The sequence below is a fragment of the Thalassophryne amazonica genome, chromosome 5 (assembly GCF_902500255.1).
Source record: "Thalassophryne amazonica chromosome 5, fThaAma1.1, whole genome shotgun sequence".
In the NCBI taxonomy this organism is placed as follows: Eukaryota; Metazoa; Chordata; class Actinopteri; order Batrachoidiformes; family Batrachoididae; genus Thalassophryne; species Thalassophryne amazonica.
This window is the reverse complement of record NC_047107.1, coordinates 62,576,013-62,594,394: the sequence shown is the minus strand read 5'-3', so window position 1 is coordinate 62,594,394 and position 18,382 is coordinate 62,576,013. Positions and strand designations below refer to the sequence as shown.

Genomic DNA, 18,382 nt, shown 5'->3' with positions numbered 1-18,382 from the left:
CATCCCTAGTCAAGACATTTGATTTTCTTGCTTGCTCCTGTCCCATGTGTCATCACAGCAGTAGCCGCGCGCTGCTCCGTGTCCCCTCCCTCCCTTTCTCCCTCCCGCGCAGACCATGTGTTCCGTGGGGAGAGAGGAGAGAGGAGCAGAACGGTGGCTGATTGTTGACATTCATTTTGATTATGTTTTAGTTATTTCACCACCAAAACCGGCATGGGTTTATCATGTCTTTCCTTTTTAAACTGTAAAGTTTATCCCTCTCAAGGCAGGCGCTGCAGATTTGCAACAGCTAAATATCTGATTTTTCCTGTTACTAAAAATTAATTTGAGCCTGAGAGGGTTATACGTCCTCAGTGCTGATATTACCAAGTTTCCTGCGTGCACGTTAAGATAGTTTTCGAGCTCACCTCTCTTCTCCAAGAATTTGGTTAGCAGCTGTTTTCCCTCATTTAATTTTCTTTCCCTGTCCTTTTTTTCCTCTCTTCTTTTTTGAAATCCAGACTTTGATTTTTTTAGGAAAGACATGTCTTATTTCAGCCTAAACACCTCTCCTCATGCTGTCAGATCCCGTTCGGGATGTGTGTGTGGCAGCGTGTCGCCTGTGCGTCTGGACTAAACCATTGTACAACTGTGCAGGGGTGGGAAGGGCCCTCAGAGATCTTTCAATATTATTGTTAGAGCAGAATTATGTTTCGCAACATTTATACATGCATTCTAATTACAACCCCAATTCCAATGAAGTTTGGACATTGTGTGAAATGTAAATAAAAATAGAATACAATGCAAATCCTCTTCAACCTATATTCAATTGAATCCGCCACAAAGACAAGATATTTAATGTTCAAACTGATACACTTTTTTGTTATTCTGCAAATATTTGCTCATTTTGAAATGGATGCCTGCAACACATTTCAAAAAAGCTGGGACAGGAGCAACAAAAGACTGGGAAAGTTGATGAATGCTCATAAAACAACTGTTTGGAACATTCCACAGGTGAACAGGTTAATTGGAAACAGGTGAGTGTCATGATTGGGTATAAACAGAGCATCTCCATAAGGCTCAGCCGTTCACAAGCAAAGATGGGGCGAGGATCACCACTTTGTGAACAACTGCTTGAAAAAATAGTCTAATAGTTTAAGAACAATGTTCCATTGGCACAGCTCCAAACACTGTGCGGCTCTCTGCTGAGACAGAGTCTGGTCGGAATTAATAACTTCAAAACGAATTGCCGCTTTAAATGACACCTCTTTACAAACAAATTTTACTGATTAACTGATTCCATCTGCTCAAAGTGATATTAATCAGTAAAATCAACCTGGTGGAATCAGTGGCTGCAAAGAAAACCTGCACCCTCTTGGCCCTTTCTGGAACACGTTGCCCACCCCTGGTCTAAATTAAAAGATGCTCCAATCATATAGAAAACTACACCACATTATTTGCCTGATCATAAAGATTCCAGGTCAGTTTCAGTTTGAACAGGGGTCAAAAGTTAAAGTTGCTCCATTAATTTTGCTCCCGCTATATTTGTGCTGAATTTGATGCTTGTATCACCATTTGAAAGATTGTTTCAGTTATCTGCTGCACTAATAAGCCAACAGAAACAGCTGTTGTCTGTTAGTTTAAACATGTGTACACAGTGGTGGGCACAGATAACCAAAAAATTTACTTTGATAACAGATAATCAGATAACTGAAAAGTTATCTTTGATAAAGATAAACTGATAAACCACCCAAAAATGTATTGGAAGTTACAGATAACCAATAAATTCCAGTATTGTCTCTGGTACATTTGCAACTACTAACAAGCTGAATTTGAGTTTTAACACCACGATCACTTTTGGAAGCATCAAAAGCGACAACAGATCCAAACAATGAGCCCGCACTTCTATGTTTGAACATCCTGCTCCCTGCTGGAAGCTCTTGTTTACTACATGGCTTCCAGCATATAGGCAAGCTGAGAGCAACCACAAAGCCAGCTATCTACCAGTCACAACGGTCTGGTCAGGCGGAGGTCTTTGAAAATAAAGTCATGCTGACTTATTTTTTGGTGGGAAAACTGATAGAATAACTCCATTAATGTCAATTCTGTGATTTGTACAAAGTTAAAATATAACATATATCTTTTAATGTTGAATAATGCACTAATTCTGAGGTTTTGTAACAAACACAGACAGATCGCAAAGGATTCTGGGTAAAAGTGCCTCTGCTAAACATTGATTGGTTCAGTCATTCATTATGTAAACCAACATGTTAATGTGACGTGTGTCGTGTGTTGATGTTTACAGATAAATGTGCTTTTGTAAAATATTCCATTTTTTTATTTGTAAAAACAAGCATTTTTATGGAGCCCTGGAAGTGTCATCGCAAAATGTTTTGCATGTGGAGAGAATGTGCACCCATTTTATTAGTTTTATTATTTTTAATATTAGTTTTATGATGTGCGCACATTTTATGATGTTGTAAAATGTGCTCTCAATATTGTCTTGACACATAAATGTTGGCTTTACACTGTGCGAGTTTTGGCCCTTTTTCAGATGATTTTTCATTCATGCGAGAATTTTTTGGACCGAGTTTCAGGTTAATCACGTGTCCTGCATCGTGTAGTGTACATGGAGTAAGAAGCTGCATTTAACATCTCACGACCACCTCCTGATCGCCGATCATATGGTCGAATGAAAATCAAACCTGTTTGATATTATTCTGGTCGGCCGACATGAGGGTATCCTGCTGCTGAAGAGCAACAAGCATCCAACCGCTCGCACTGTGCATGTGCAAACACCGCAGAGCTGTCTTGTAATGTTTTTTTGTTGTTGTTTTGTTTTGTTTTTAAACTTTGATGTCTCCCATCGAGAGTTTTTGTAAATTAAGTTTGAAAAAAAAGCTCAGCTTCAGGATGAATACTGCCATGAACTGTCATGAACACTACTGGCCAGTAAATGGCAGTAGAGGTGTTGAAAACCTGCCAAAACAAAATTCCAGATAATCCGTGTCTGCTACATTTAAAATGCATGAAATTTAACATACGCAAATACAATAACAACGTCTATAAACCCAGGGAATATATTCACGAGAGTTTTAGGCACTAGAGTTTAATGCTGTTGTCCATGGAGCCTGAATAGAGTGTCTGAAATGCATTTGTCCTGTCATGAACATACTGAGATTACCCTATCCTACCCATAATGCACTGCTGGGCACAGCATGTGCTCACTAAAACCTTAAAAATTAGCACATTACTTAAACTAAAACATATATCTAATATTTTCACTTTATAAAACTTCAGACATGACAGTAATTTTAAATAACTTGTCCAAAATTAGTTTGGTTAAAATTTGAACCATAAGTTAAAAATGTATGCCTCTGGATGACTTGGGTGATATTGCCAGCGTATCAGTATGGCGTTAAAGGAATTTTTTTTTTTTTTTGTGATCAGTTCTCCTTTGCCTGCAGAGGATAAAGTGGTTTCTCCTGGAAGGAGCTCTCTTCTGTTTGCAGAGAGTGGAACTATACATTTGTTAGGAAACTTTTAACAGGTAGGTGCTCAACTGATTTTAAATTTTAAAAATGTTTGCCACTGTTCAGCTTTGTTTACCACGTTATCAGTATAAAAGTTATCGGACAAAAATTTATCTAAAGATAATTAGCCTGATAATGGTTTTTAAAGTTATCTAAAAAGATAATATGATAATGAAAATATTATCTTCGATAATTATCTGTTATTGGATTATCGGAACTGTGCCCACCACTGTATGCAGATAAGCCAACCCAAATTAAAAGAGAAATGCTGCTTTTTAACAACCTGGACCTCATTTCTGTCATAAAATATGGTCGTTTACTCACCAATATAAGTTTGGTGTAATTAGAAGTCCATAGTTCAAACGACGTATTCAGTTCAAATCTGGAGCAAACATTTTTCTTCTTCTACTTAGGTGGATTAGAACTTTTTGTGGTACACAGCACAAACTACTGGACAGGAGGAACCTAGCAGTCAATGTGACTCACTGATTTGAAAATGCAGCTCTTTCAACCAGATGTGTGGTGCCGTGACATGTCACTCATCTGTGTCCAATCAGATTTCAGGAGAGTCCAGTGAAACCCCGGCCTCTGCTCTCACGCCACCCATGCCAGGAAGTGTTTGACATTTGAACATTTCCTGTTTCACTGTGACTGATAAATTGGCACTTCCTGTTTGAGTATGAGCTTGCCACTGAGTTCCCATGAGATTCCACGGGATCTTGTCTGTCAATTCAGGAAGTGTTTGACATTTGAACATTTCCTGTTTTATTGTGGATTTGAAAATTGGCACTTCCTGTTTAGGGCCCCCTGTATCATGAGTGAGATTTGCGCTGCTGTGCATCGGTTCACTCATATTATGTCCAGAGTTTAAGGATCCAGTAACCAATTTCATATTTATTTACTTTAAAACTCAATAAAATGTTGTTCAATTTCAATTCAACTTCAATTCAATCAGCTTATGAAGCGCCAAATCACAACAAAAGCCATCTCAAGGCACCTCACACAGAATAGTTCAACATAAAAAATAAAATAAATAAATAAAAATAAAAAAATTCAAATACATAATTAAAAACAGAAGTAAACAAATAAAGCAGATAAAAATAAAACTATTCATAAGAAAGAGAATAAAAATAGGTTTTAAGTCTTGACTTAAAAATGTCCACGGACTCCGACTGCCTCACCGTCACAGGAAGATCGTTCCACACAGCAGGTGCACGATAACAAAAAGCTCATAGTCCGGTAGTTTAAGAACAATGTTTCTCAGTGTTCAGTTGCAAGGAATTTAGGGATTCCATAATTTACAGTCCATAATATAATCAGAAGATTCAGAGAATCTGGAGCACTTTTGGCAAGGCCAAAAACCAACATTGAATGCCCACGACCTTCGATCCCTCAGACGGCACTGCATTAAAAACCGACATCATTGTGTAAAGGATCTTACAGCGTGGGCTCAGGAACACTTCAGAAAGCCATTGTCAGTTAACACAGTTTGTCGCTACATCTGCAAGTTAAAACTCTACCATGCAAAGTGAAAGCCATACATCAACAACATCCAGAAAGGCCGCCGCCTTCTCTGGGCCCGAGCTCATTTGAAATGGACAGAAGGAAAGTGGAAAAGTGCGCTGTCGTCTGATGAGTCCGCATTTCAAATTGTCGTGTCCTCCCGACAAAAGAGGAAAAAGACCATCCAGATTGTTACCAGCGCAAAAGCCAGCATCTGTGATGGTATGGGGGTGTGTTAGTGCCCATGGCATGGGCAACTTACACATCTGTGATGGCACCATCAATGCTGAAAGGTACCTCCAGGTTTTGGAGCAACACATGCTGCCATTCAAGCAACGCCTTTTTCAGGGACGTCCCTGCTTATTTCAGCAAGACAATGCCAAGCCACATTCTGCACATTACAACAGCATTCCTTTGTAGTAAAAGAGTGCGGGTACTCGATTGGCCTGCCTGCAATCCAGACCTGTCACCCATTGAAAATGTGTGGCGCATTATGAAGTGCAAAATCCAATAACAGAGACCCCGGACTGTTGAACAACTGAAGTCGTACATCAAGCAAGAATGGGAAAGAATTCCACCTACAAAGCCTCAGCAATTACTGTCCTCAATGCAGATCCAAAGAAAAAGATATAATGGAGGGGAGAAGGGGTCGGGATCTCACAGACTCATTTCCAGGTGATGTGGGTATTAATTTAGTGCTGTGCGATTAACCAAATGTTCATAGTCATCATGACATCAGCATGCACAGTGAAGACATTACAAAAGACTGCCTGAAGCATAATGAATAAGAAAAGTCATTTTATTTATACACACACCATGGTGTGAGGTAAGATTTGATCCAGAAGTGGTCATGTTCAGTGTTTTTTAGATTGAGTAGTGTAGGAAGCCAGGAGAAGGAGACAAACTGGGGTCAAACTGTGGTGTGCCAGGGGAAATGGAGCAGAAATTACGTTGGGTGATTTTTAAATGTGGACAAAAATGTGGACATCAAAACAAGGAAGAATAAAACACTGGGTCAGAGCTATACAAATGTTCCTGGAGCTTATAAGACCCACTTCTCACCTCATCTCAGACAGCTGGGTCACTTATCCCTGTTCTTGAGCCCAGCCTACAAACCTCTTGTTAGCAGAACAAAACCATACACCAAGACTGCAAATCTGGACTAAGGAAGCTTCTTCAGCCCCGCAGGACTGTTTTGAGAATACGAGGTGGGAGCTCTTTAAACACCCAGACATTGATCACTACACTACCACAGTCCATTCTTACATCAACATCTGTATAGACATAGTAACCACCAAAAACAGATAAAAATGTTCCCAAATCAGAAGCCCTGGTTCAACAACAACATTTGGAAACTGCTCAGAGCTCAGGACACAGCACTGAGATCAGGAAAAAGGGAGTTCTACAGGAAGGCAAGGGCCATTGTACACAGAGGCATTGCATTGTCAAAACAGGAGTACAAATGGCACATTGAAGACTGCTTCAATGAAAATAATGGCAGCACCACATGGCAAGGTGTGAGTAATATCAGCAGTTACAGTCAGAGCAACAATCACCCCAGTTCCACTGATCTCCAACCTTTATTCTTTGCCTGCTCTGAAGACAGTTCCAGCTTCAACTGGGGATCATGACCAGATACAGATGACTTTCCTGAGAGCAACCAGCCTGTCACTCTCCAGACCTATTAAGTAAAGAGAGCACTACTGAACATAGTAAGTCCCTTCAGCTTTGCTTTTGTTTTCACTCAGGGTCACCACAGCCGATCCAGATGCAGATCCAAGGTGGAGCTGCATGTTGATTTGGCACGTTTTATGCCAAATGCCCTTCCTGATACAATGCTTACACAGAGAACGGGCAGGGAGGGGTGGGACCTGAACCTGGAACCTTCTGCACTGGAAAAAAGCACACTAACTGCTTCGCCACTACCCCTGCCAGAGCACTACAGAACATCAACTGCAATAAAGCTACTGGACCTCATGGCGTTTCAGGAGGAGCACTGGAGATGTGATGACCAGTTTGCCGCAGTATTCACACACATCTTTGACCTGTCACTACAGCAAACTACTGTTCCCACCTGTCTGAAAACCACCATAATTCCTGTACCCAAAACCTCAGCTATCACCAGCATGAATGATTACCGGCTGGTTGCTCTCACCCTGTGATTATGAAATGCTTTGAGACACTGGTGCTGCCCCATATAAATGTATCCCTCCTATCCCTCCTGACTTTGACCAACACCATTTCATACACAGGACCATCAAATCTACAGATGATGCCGTCTCCATTGTACTGCACACAGCCCTCACACACCTGGAAAATCCAACAGGATCTATGTCAGGATGCTGTTTGTGGACTACTCTGCATTCAATTCCATCTGTCCAACAAAACCAGTCAACAAACTGCAAAGACTAGGCTTGGGACTCCATTTATGCCACTGGTTCAAAGATTTTGTGATCAACAGAACCCAACACATCAAGATCGTCACCACTTCTCCTCCACTATTGCTCTCAGCACTGGCGTCCCACAAGGCTCTGTTCTCAGTCCAGTCTTTACACTCTTCACACATGACTGCACTCCCTACCACAACTCCAACACTCATCAAATTTGCTGACGACACAACCATAGTGCCTCATAACCAACAACAATGAAACTGGCTACAGAGAGGACAATGGCAGTGATCGCACAAAGAAAAGGACAACAACGTCACAAAGAAAACAATAGAAATCATGGTAAACTTCAGAAAAAAAATAAAACACCATAATGGTCTGTGCATCAGTGGAGATGAGGTGGAGAGGGTCTCCAGAGTGAAGTTCCTGGGAGTGCACATCACTGACAGCCTGACCTGGAACTTGAACACCACCTGCATCATCAAGAAAGCCCAGCAAACACTGTTCATGCTGAGGACCCTAAAATGCAACCGACTTTCCCAGACACTGCTAATCAGGTTATACCACTACACAATAGAAACATACTGACCTACTGCTGTAGTGTGTGGTACTCCAGCTGCACTCCTTTGGACAAAAGAGACCTACAGTGGATTGTGGAGATGGCAGAGAAGATTGTTGGCTCTGCCCTCCGAGATCTGAGTGACATCCACTTGAATCGTCTCCTCAGATTCAGATTACTTTATTAACCCCAAAATGGCAATTAATTTATACAGTCAACCCCTCCATAATTACAGAATAAATACAATGAAAAAACATCATCACAACAATAATCACAACCAGTGACAGCACAGCAGAGCAGTATGCAAAATCATTCCCCGTTCATCTCTGCACTTGTGCATTTAACAACCTTATGGCCGAAGGAATAAAGGAATTTGCATAATGCTTTGTTTTCTGAATCAGCACATAATACCGCCGACCCGATGACATGGATACGAATTCACTGTCACTGTTATGATAATATTTTTCTGGGCTTTCTGGACCACGTGTGTTTTCCAAAGAGAGCAGAGGTCCATCAGTTGGACACCAGTAATTTTGGAGCACACCCTGATGATGTTGTTCAGACACCTTGTTTTTCGCAGATAGACCATAAAACCACTATATAAAAGAGACTCTCAATAAAAGGTTGATAAAAGGTACATAAAATATTTCTACTGACACCAAAGGAATTGAGTTTCTTTAACAAGTGGATTATTTGGTTTGTTTGCTTTACAATGCCGTCTGTGTTACCGCTGAATTTGAGTTGCGAGTCAAATACGGTGCACAAATTCTTATATGTTTGTACAATTTGCACCATTGGATTTAGGATTGGATTGGATTGGATTTACACCCTCTCTACTTTTAAGATTAGGCTTAAAACTTTCCTTTTTGCTAAAGCTTATAGTTAGGGCTGGATCAGGTGACCCTGAACCATCCCTTAGTTATGCTGCTATAGACTTAGATTGCTGGGGGGTTCCCATGATGCACTGAGTGTTTCTTTCTCTTTTTGCTCTGTATGCACCACTCTGCATTTAATCATTAGTGATTGATCTCTGCTCTCTTCCACAGCATGTCTTTTTCCTGATTCTCTCCCCTCAGCCCCAACCAGTCCCAGCAGAAGACTGCCCCTCCCTGAGCCTGGTTCTGCTGGAGGTTTCTTCCTGTTAAAAGGGAGTTTTCCTTCCCACTGTCGCCAAGTGCTTGCTCACAGGGGGTCATTTTGACCGTTGGGGTTTTTTCTGTAATTATTGTATAACTTTTGCCTTACAATATAAAGCGCCTTGGGGCAACTGTTTGTTGTGATTTGGCGCTATATAAATAAAATTGATTTGATTTGATTTGATTTAGGGTGTCAATGGATTTTGTAAAATCTAGAATTATTTCCTTAGTTTTTAACACAATTAAATCTAACTTATCAATTTAAACATGGGGCTGCATCTTATTAAAAGCAGAGCTAAAATCAGCAAATAAGTCTTGCAAGGGATTTGGGCTGTTCGAGATGCTTATACACTCTATTTAAAATGAAGAGCTTAGCATCCTCCACACCCTTACCTCCTTGATAGACAAACAATGGATCCAATTTGTCTAAAGTTAATGACAAAATTTCATCCTTCAAAATTTCTTCAAAGGTTTTCATTACCAGACAGGTAAGTGTAGTTGGCCTATATTCGTTTAACCTCTTGGGGTTTTTTGATTTAGGGATAGGTATTGTACGAGCGAAGCGTCACGCAGTGGTGCGACGCTCGCTCATGGCATTTGGAGTCCCAAACAGGAAGTGCCAAATTTTGCATCCACAGTGAAACAGGAAATGTCAAATGTCAAACACTCCCTGGATTGACACTTCCTGCATTGACAGACGAGATCCCATGGAATGTCGCAGGAACTCAGTGGCAATTTCACACTGAAACAGGAAGTGCCAAATTTTGAGTCAACAGTGAAACAGGAAATGTCAAATGTTGAACACTTCCTGGCATAGGTGGAGCTAGAGCAGAGGCCAGGGTTGCACTATAACCTTGGCCTATACCTTTTTGGAATCTTCGTGATCAGGAAAATAATGTGGTGTAGTTTTCTATATGATTGGAGCATCTTTTAATTTTGACCCCTGTGTAATTCTTCAATTGACCCCTACCTGGCTGCGTATTGAAAATTCAAGTGGCCAATCAGTTTTTTCAAAAGTGTTAATGTCTATGGAGTATTTGTGCCAAATTTGATGTTTGTATCACCATTTGCAGGATTCCACTCTAAATATTCTCTTATCTGCTGCACAATGTACGAGATTTAAGATGCTGCTCCTCAGTGTTCATGAGTTGCCCTCAAAAGTATTGGAACACTTGATATTTCAAACATTTTATTTGTTTATTCCATTTCAAATACATTTTTTTCCCTAAAATTATCTTCCTTAAACTGAAAGCAAATCTCTACAACTTGATATAAATTAATTAAAAATATAAAATCCAGCTTCCTGATGAAGTGGTGTAGAGGAGGATTTTCTTAAAAAGAAGACCTGAAAGTTCAGCTACAATTTGCCAGAAAGTACATTTGAGATGAAAGCCTACATTTGATGTTTTGCTCAAAGAAAACTTTAGTATTCCTTCATAATTGATGTAGATAAAGTCCAAGACATAATCAGTGACTTGTCATCATCTTTCAAAAGCAGTAAAACACAGTATTAGAAGTCACAGTTTGTCTCGGTATTAGATACACCATCATTTACAAGCTAAAAGCTGCCGCTTTTTTCGCATGCTTTGAACCCTGTGGCTTAAACAACCGAAATATGTCCATTAATACATTGATTGGCAGAGTAAAATACACGTTGTTGTTGTTCATTCGGCTGCTCACAGTTTTTGTTCGGGGTATCCACAGCGGATACAGCCTGATCCGCATTGGGAATTGGTACAAGTGATGCCCTTCCTGACACAACTCCAGTTTTACCTGGAGAAACACACAGCCGCTGGTGTTCCAAAGAGGTCTCCCATCCAAGTACTAACCAGATCCTGCTCTGCTTAGCTTCTGAGATCTGACGGGATCAGGCTGACACAGAGCAAAATACACGTAGTAAATATAAATTCTTGCCTGTTAGTTTCAGTGGGATTCATCTGAATAAATAATCCACATAAAGCGTCCTTTTTTAAAAAAAATCCAAAACCGTCTAAACATGAAGAAAAGTCCCTCCCTCTGTATACACAGCTGCGCCATGAGAGCTCCTCTCTCCCACCGAGTCTTGGCGATTAAATTACAGCCACAAAGAAATAAAGTAAAATAATGTTAAAATTAGTCTGTTTTGTTTTTGTGTTGAGAGGAGGACTCACTGTAACGTCCAAAGTGAACCTGAACTCATTACCCACAATGCTCCCTGTGTCAACCGGCCAATCGTGTTTTGCGCTTAATGATGATGTCATCAGCAAGGGACAGTCATCCAGTCTGCTACAAACACAGAACATATGGCCTAAAATGTTTGATTTTAGGGTTTGCCAACATTTTTGGCTGTTAAGCTTTGCTTACTTTACCAGCAAAAAAATGTTATCGGACTGAAAGTTATAGGAACTAAATTTATCGGAAGATAATTGGTCCGATGGTGGTTTTAAAACTTATCAGAAAAGCTAATCTGATAGCAAAAACGTTAGGCCCCCCCCAAGAAGCTGAAAGGTTTTAGCCATGCTCATGCTCCCCTGAAGCATTTTACCGAACAAAAGTCTGAAGGACCTAAATCACATGGTGAGTTGCTGAAGAACTTCGCTCGTTCATGTCCGTGACATATACATATTAGTTGAGGGTTTTTTTTTGTTTGTTTTTTTCTCATACAGTAGGTATCTGCCCACTATTTGCACTATTTGAAAAAGATTTGTGAAGATTTCACCACGCTGGTCAGCACAGAAGCACAGTGTACACCCACATATAACATCAGGGCCAGCAGCATTCCCTATTTTTATTTTCTTAAGTAGGGTTTTAACCTGTTTCTGGGATATCTCACTCACTGAATCTCTTAACTTAGAGACGTCATCAGACAGGGGCCTTTCAAATCTGGAAAAAACTAATTAAAAACATCTGGCAAGTCGGCATTATCCACACCAGTCACCCTGATGAACTGTCTGATTTCACTAGAAGGCTGGTTAATAGGTGCCATAGATTTTATTCTTTGCCAGGCTGCCCTTAGATTCCCATTACTATATTGATTTTCAGTTTTCTTTTTGTAGTGACTTTTTGCCTCAAACAAGCCACAGACATCAGAAGAGATCCCTCACACTGTGTAAAACTCCTCTTCACCACCTTCCCCTTGGATAGACTGAGAACTCATTGTACATGTGTAAACAGGTTGCAAAACAGCTTTTTCAACAAAGCTGTGGCCATACGGCAGAAAAACACACCACCGGCACCCGGTGCAATAACGGACTCTGTGCAATAACACTCTCATTTAGACATCCTAGTTCATTTATCTTAGTCCTATATGCTGCAGTCTGGATTGTTCCAATGACGCTACGCTGTACAACTTTCAGTAATAATACAGATCTATCTATCTATGATCTATCTATGATATGTGATTTCTGAGCCATTATACTCATACAGAAGTTACTGTACTTAGTGTTACTAAATGATGTATTCCAGAACTGTGGGCTACTGTTTTACCATGGTGGAGGATGAGGGAGGAGTACCTGTCCTAACTGCAGGATGTCTTGGCCTTGCTGGATCAGAGTTTCAGTGCAGAGTAAGTAAACAACTGTCCATCTCCTCTGTGTCCTCTAAGCATTTCGTCTGTGTCGTCGTCTTTTGTGAAATATTCTTTTTAATAATTTACACAAGACAGGAAGATTTCCAGTACAAGAAGTTAACTAAATGGAGAATAAATGCCTCTGTTGTGCTATTCATCACAGTTTTTATACAATTTTATTGGGGCAGTATAAAACATAAACAAAAACTAAAGGAAACTGAGTGAAATACATTACTTTTATTTCTCCTAGGACACATGGATCTCCCGTCAGAGGAGATCAATAGAGTGTTGTACAGATGAAGATTACTGCAACAGAAACCTGTTTCCCACCCTGCCACCACTTGAACCACCTAGTAAGTTTCCTCAATCCTGCATTCTTTCAGCCTTTTCAATTTCTTTCTTGATGTTATAACAAAGACTTTAAAGAGCAACTTGTTTGCTCACTGACAGGTGACATTGTGACAGGAACAGTGATACAGACACGGCAAGAGAAATGTGACTCATCTTGTTTTTGTACACAGGAATCAAAAAGAGATGGCATGACAGCATCAGAATGAAAGATTGTTCAAGTGGTGGAGATAAAGGGGGTTACTGTCGAGCTGTCCTTGCTAAAGCTTCTCGGTGTCAGGAGCATAGTGAGGTTTTAACTGTGTATGACAGTGTGTGTTTGAGCATATCAGAGATAGTAAGCTTAGATTCCCCCAGAAATCACAAGTCCCAACAGACACCGAGGACAGTCATCAGTCTGAAACCCTATCGCAGGAGATCAGGAAGAGACTTAATCGACTAGACTGAGGATTTCCTCTCGTTGTTGACCCAGGTCTTCAGGGAAACAACTGTGTGAGAAGAAAATGAAAAATTGATGAGTGAAATATGATTTGCACTTGATTTACTGTACTTTGGTTCTTTCAATTGCCTTGCAAGGTTGACAGATTTTTTCCAACAGGTCCTTTATCTTTCTTTATGTACAACACCAAATCAGAAAATGTTGGTATAGTATGGAAAACACCAAAAACTAAAAATCAGCATTGATTTTCACATTTACTTTAGCTTCTGTTTCATTGCAGACAGTATGAATCCAAGATATTTCAAGTTTTGTGTGGTCAATTTCAATTCATTTGTGAATGTACATCCATTATTGCTGTTCAGGCCTGCAACACATTCCAAAAAAAAAAAAAAAGTTGGGATGTGTAATTAAGGTCTAGTAATGAGGTTTAAAATAAATAAATTAATTAAAAAATAATGAATTGATGGTGATGGTAATAATAATAAACAGGTTATTGTAATCATGATTTGGTACAAAAGCAGTATCCACGAAATACTGAGTTTTTGAGGAGTAAAGATGGACAGAAGATCTTCAGTCTGTCAACAAATTCATGGGAAACTAAAATTTTTTGAAAACAGTGTTCTTTAAAGAAAGATGAGGAGGAATTTGCATAGTTCTCCCTCTACAGTGCATAATGTGAAAAAAAATTAAATGAATCTGAAGGAATTCATTGCATAAAGGGAAAAAAAATTCAATGAATCTGAAGGAATTCATTGCATAAAGGGCAACAGCATAGGTCCAAGCTGAATACCCTTGATTTCTGATTGATGGCACTGCATCAAGAAATCATTCATCAATACATGGACAAGGGATTACATTGGGACACTTTTGTCAAGCCCTACAATACAATGCACATGCCAAGTAAAATTTTACTGTTCAAAAAAGAAACCTTAAAGAAACACTTTCCAGAAATGCTGTGATAGATTTCTCTGAGCTCCAAGGCATCTAGATTGGACCATCACACATTGAAAATGTATGGTGGTCAGACAAATCAGTACTCCACATCTTTTTTGGATGCCGTGTGCCCTGGATCAAAGATGGAAAGGACCATCCAGACTGTTATCAGCAACAACAACTACAAAAGCCAGTGTCTGTTATGGTATGTATTTGTCTCAGTTCCCATGGTAAAGGGAATTTATATTTCTGTTATGGCAACAAAAGTAGATCGATATCTCAGAGTTTCCTTCAGGACAACATTTTTTTTCAAGGGATGTTCATGAGTTTTTCAAAAAAAAAAAAAAAAATGCAAAACCGTATTCTGCACACATTAAAAAGGCGTGACTGCAGAAGTATAGGGTTTGAATACTGGACTGCCTGCAGTCCTGACCTGTCCCAAATAGAGAATGTGTAGACAGTTTTGAAATGTAAAATACAACAATGACCACCCCATACTGTTGCACATCTGAAGATGTGTTTGCAGGAAAAATGGGACAAATTGACACCTAATACACTTTGCCACCTGTATCTTCAATGCTAACATGTCTTTTAAATGTTGTGAAAAGGAATGACAACATTGTAAATGCTTCAACCTCTCAACCTTTTTTTTAATGTGTTGCACACCTTATATGAAGGAATGGATGTATACATCTTAAATGAAGTTTACCAGCGGGAAAAAAAAATCAAAAACATGAATTGTCTTGGGTTTATACTGTCTGCAATGAAATAACAGTCAAACTAAATGTAAGAATCACTGCAGGTTTTTTAAATTTGCATTTCATGCATTGATCTCTATTTAATCACTAGATGGAGGACCGGGGCGATCCGCTCATTCGCTGGCTGTTGCCAGAGCGCCGCCATCTTGGTTAGTATCTAACAACCAGGCATAAATAAAAATCGATGGGCATGATCACTGTTTTCAAAAGAGTTTCACGATAAATCTGCATTTTCTGTGCTGTTACTGCGCTGTTACATTTATTCAAACTCAGTCCCACATTTGTGCAGCCAATATTTGTCCAAAGAAATACAGAAGAGGATCAGAGTATTTATATAATGGTCTTGAATTTATTTGTTAGTACCAATCCAGATGTTGTGAAGAGTTCACCAGGAGATATGAATTTTGTTTATACTATTCCGGCCACTGTCATTATCTTTATCAAGATAGGAAATAATACCATCAGTTTATCAAACGGAAACATATTTAAGCACATTATGTCTGCCACGACACAAGATACTAGTCTGATCCTTAATTAATTGCATTAAATTAAGTTAAAAATGGGAAATAATCAGAGGTGAAAGTAAAAGCTTTGCTCGCTCGCATCATATTAAAGATATTCTCTACTCTCTACGTTTAAGATTAATCTTAAAACTTTCCTTTTTGAAAAAGCTTATAGTTAGGGCTGGATCAGGTGACCCTGAACCATCCCTTAGTTATGCTGCTATAGACTTAGACTGCTGGGGGGTTCCCATGATGCACCCAGTGTTTCTTTTTATTCACCTCTTTTTGCTCTGTATGCACCACTCTGCTTTTAATCATTGGTGATTGATCTCTGCTCTCTTCCACAGCATGTCTTTTTCCTGATTCTCTCCCCTCAGCCCCAACCAGTCCCAGCAGAAGACTGCCCCTCCCTGAGCCTGGTTCTGCTGGAGGTTTCTTCCTGTTAAAAGGGAGTTTTCCTTCCCACTGTCGCCAAGTGCTTGCTCATAGGGGGTTGTTTTGACTGTTGGGGTTTTTCTGTAATTATTGTATGGCTTTTGCCTTACAATATAAAGCGCCTTGGGGCGACTGTTTGTTGTGATTTGGCGCTATATAAATAAAATAGATTTGATTTGATATTAATATTAAAGACTGCTCTTATCCCACCTGCGGCACCACTTTTACGCAGCACTTCCCAACGAAAATTTCAGTTAGATAAAATGAAACAGCCATGCTGGCCACTTTTGACGGTACTGAAGTTTTTGCCTTAAGAGTGTGTTAACTCTGATCGTGTGCACTCCACTCCAGCAGGAGCTGATCCATGTGTGTGTGTGTGCCAGCATGTACACGTTTGTAGTCCAGAGTGCAGATGGCCCCCTTTTCACACTCCAGTTTCCTGTTCATCAGTGGGGCACAGATTCAACCTGTCATCTTTTATTTTTTTGTCTTTTAAACTTGTTTTATGTCACAGTCAAACACGGCACTTGATGCTGCAGGGGCATACTCCTGCGTACCGCCCGTAGAGGACTGTATTTCTTCCTGGTATGGCGTATTGCTGCTTTCCGGCTTACTTTCACCCCTTTAAAAATTATTCAGTAATTTCTGGACCAAGTTGAAAGAAATCTGAAAGCACTACAATTGGAATATAGAGTACGAGGTCTGTTAGAAAAGTATCCGACCTTTTTATTTTTTTCAAAGACCTGGTGGATTTGAGTCACGTGTGCTTGCATGAACCAACCTTGAACCTTCGTGCACATGCGTGAATTTTTTCACGCCTGTCGGTTGCGTCATTTGCTGGTAAGCAGCCTTTGTGTGAGGATGGGTGTAGTCTCTCGTCATTTTTTCTTTGCAAGGAAATGGCGGAATGACTGGAGCAGCGTGACTGCATCACATTTTGCCAGAAACTGGGCGACAGCCAGGTGGAAACCATTCGGATTATTCAGATGGCTTTCAGTGACGATCCTATGGGCATCACACAGATTAAGGAGCAGTACAACCGGTTTAAAGATGGCCGCACAACGGTGGAGAGCGAGCCACGCTTCGGGCGGCCATCAACATGCTGAAATGACAAGATCATTTCCAAAGTGAATGCTGTGGTGATGTGGGACTGTCGTGTGACTATCCGAGAAACTGCGGAAGAGGTGGACATCAGCACTTTTTCGGCACATTCCACTGTGACAGAAGATTTTGCCATGACAAGAGTGGCGGCGAAATTCATCGGCACGAAGCTGATGGTGCAGCAAAAGCGCCTTCGTGTTGAAGCCTCACAGGACATGTTGTAACATGCCCAGCTCTTCCACCATTCGGAAGATTCAGACGGCTTTTGGTGGCTTTTCAGTCATGTGACTATCCGAGAAATTGTGGATGAGGTGGGCATTTAAAAATCTTCAGCTTCTGGGGAGCTTCGACCTCCAGGCCCCCCAACTACGGCCCTCTTTAACCCCTGCCACTTTAAGCATTTTCTTTATTTGCATTCTCACATGCCTGGAAAAGAGTCCTCACCATCTCATTTAGGTCCGTCACAGTTTATTTTCAATAAATATGCTGAGAGTATAATCATGGCAAAAATCTTCTGCTTCTGAGGGGCTTCGCCCCCAGACTCCCCAACTACTGCCCTCTTAATCACCGCCATTTTAAGCATTTCCTTAAGCCCCTTTCACACCGGGTCAACATAGAGTTGCGTCATGCGGCGTCATGCGGCGTCATGATGACGCCGAGTTTTGAAGCCTAACGCCACAGCACGCTGAGGGACGCAAAGGGCAACGCAAAACGGACGCAAAAAATTAAACATGTTTAATTAACATGTTTAATTTTTTTGCGGATTTTCGGCAGAGAGCACTGGATGCAGAAAGGAAGTAGTTTTCACGTACGTTAAGGTAATGTAACGGTACTTAACGTGACTGGATGCCAGACCCACACAATATAATGCTACCCGATGCCAATTTGTGATTCCTGCTGTGCTCCATTGTTGGTGAGCTATAAATCACGCAGCCTGGCTGTAGCTCCTCGGCGCTCTCACATCCTCATGAGTTCTCTCACGATTGTGTTAAATAAATTCCATCAACTCCTGCTTACAGGCCAATCACCAGGTAGAGGACATGTCCACATCCAGTGTCCTCACAGAGGACATCTCCACATCTCCTCACGAAGGACATCTCCACGTCCACTCACGGACGCATGCGCGATCGCCGGCTGAGCTCCGTGGTCACAGGAAGAAACTAGAAGAGAGATCAGAGCGCACACCTTCTCATTACAGTGTGGCTGCAGCTCCTTGGCGCC

The 18,382-nt window shown here is 40.6% G+C and overlaps 1 protein-coding gene across 1 annotated transcript in view; it reads left to right on the top strand.

The window, feature by feature from the left end:
• Positions 1-18,382, top strand: part of bmpr1ba (bone morphogenetic protein receptor, type IBa) — a 123,880-nt gene that overhangs the window by 78,716 nt on the left and 26,782 nt on the right. Inside the window, exons 4-5 of the mRNA XM_034170418.1 lie at positions 12,542-12,641; positions 12,895-12,997. Of these exons, the coding sequence (XP_034026309.1) occupies positions 12,542-12,641; positions 12,895-12,997 (203 nt within the window). The remainder of the gene's footprint in view (positions 1-12,541; positions 12,642-12,894; positions 12,998-18,382) is intronic.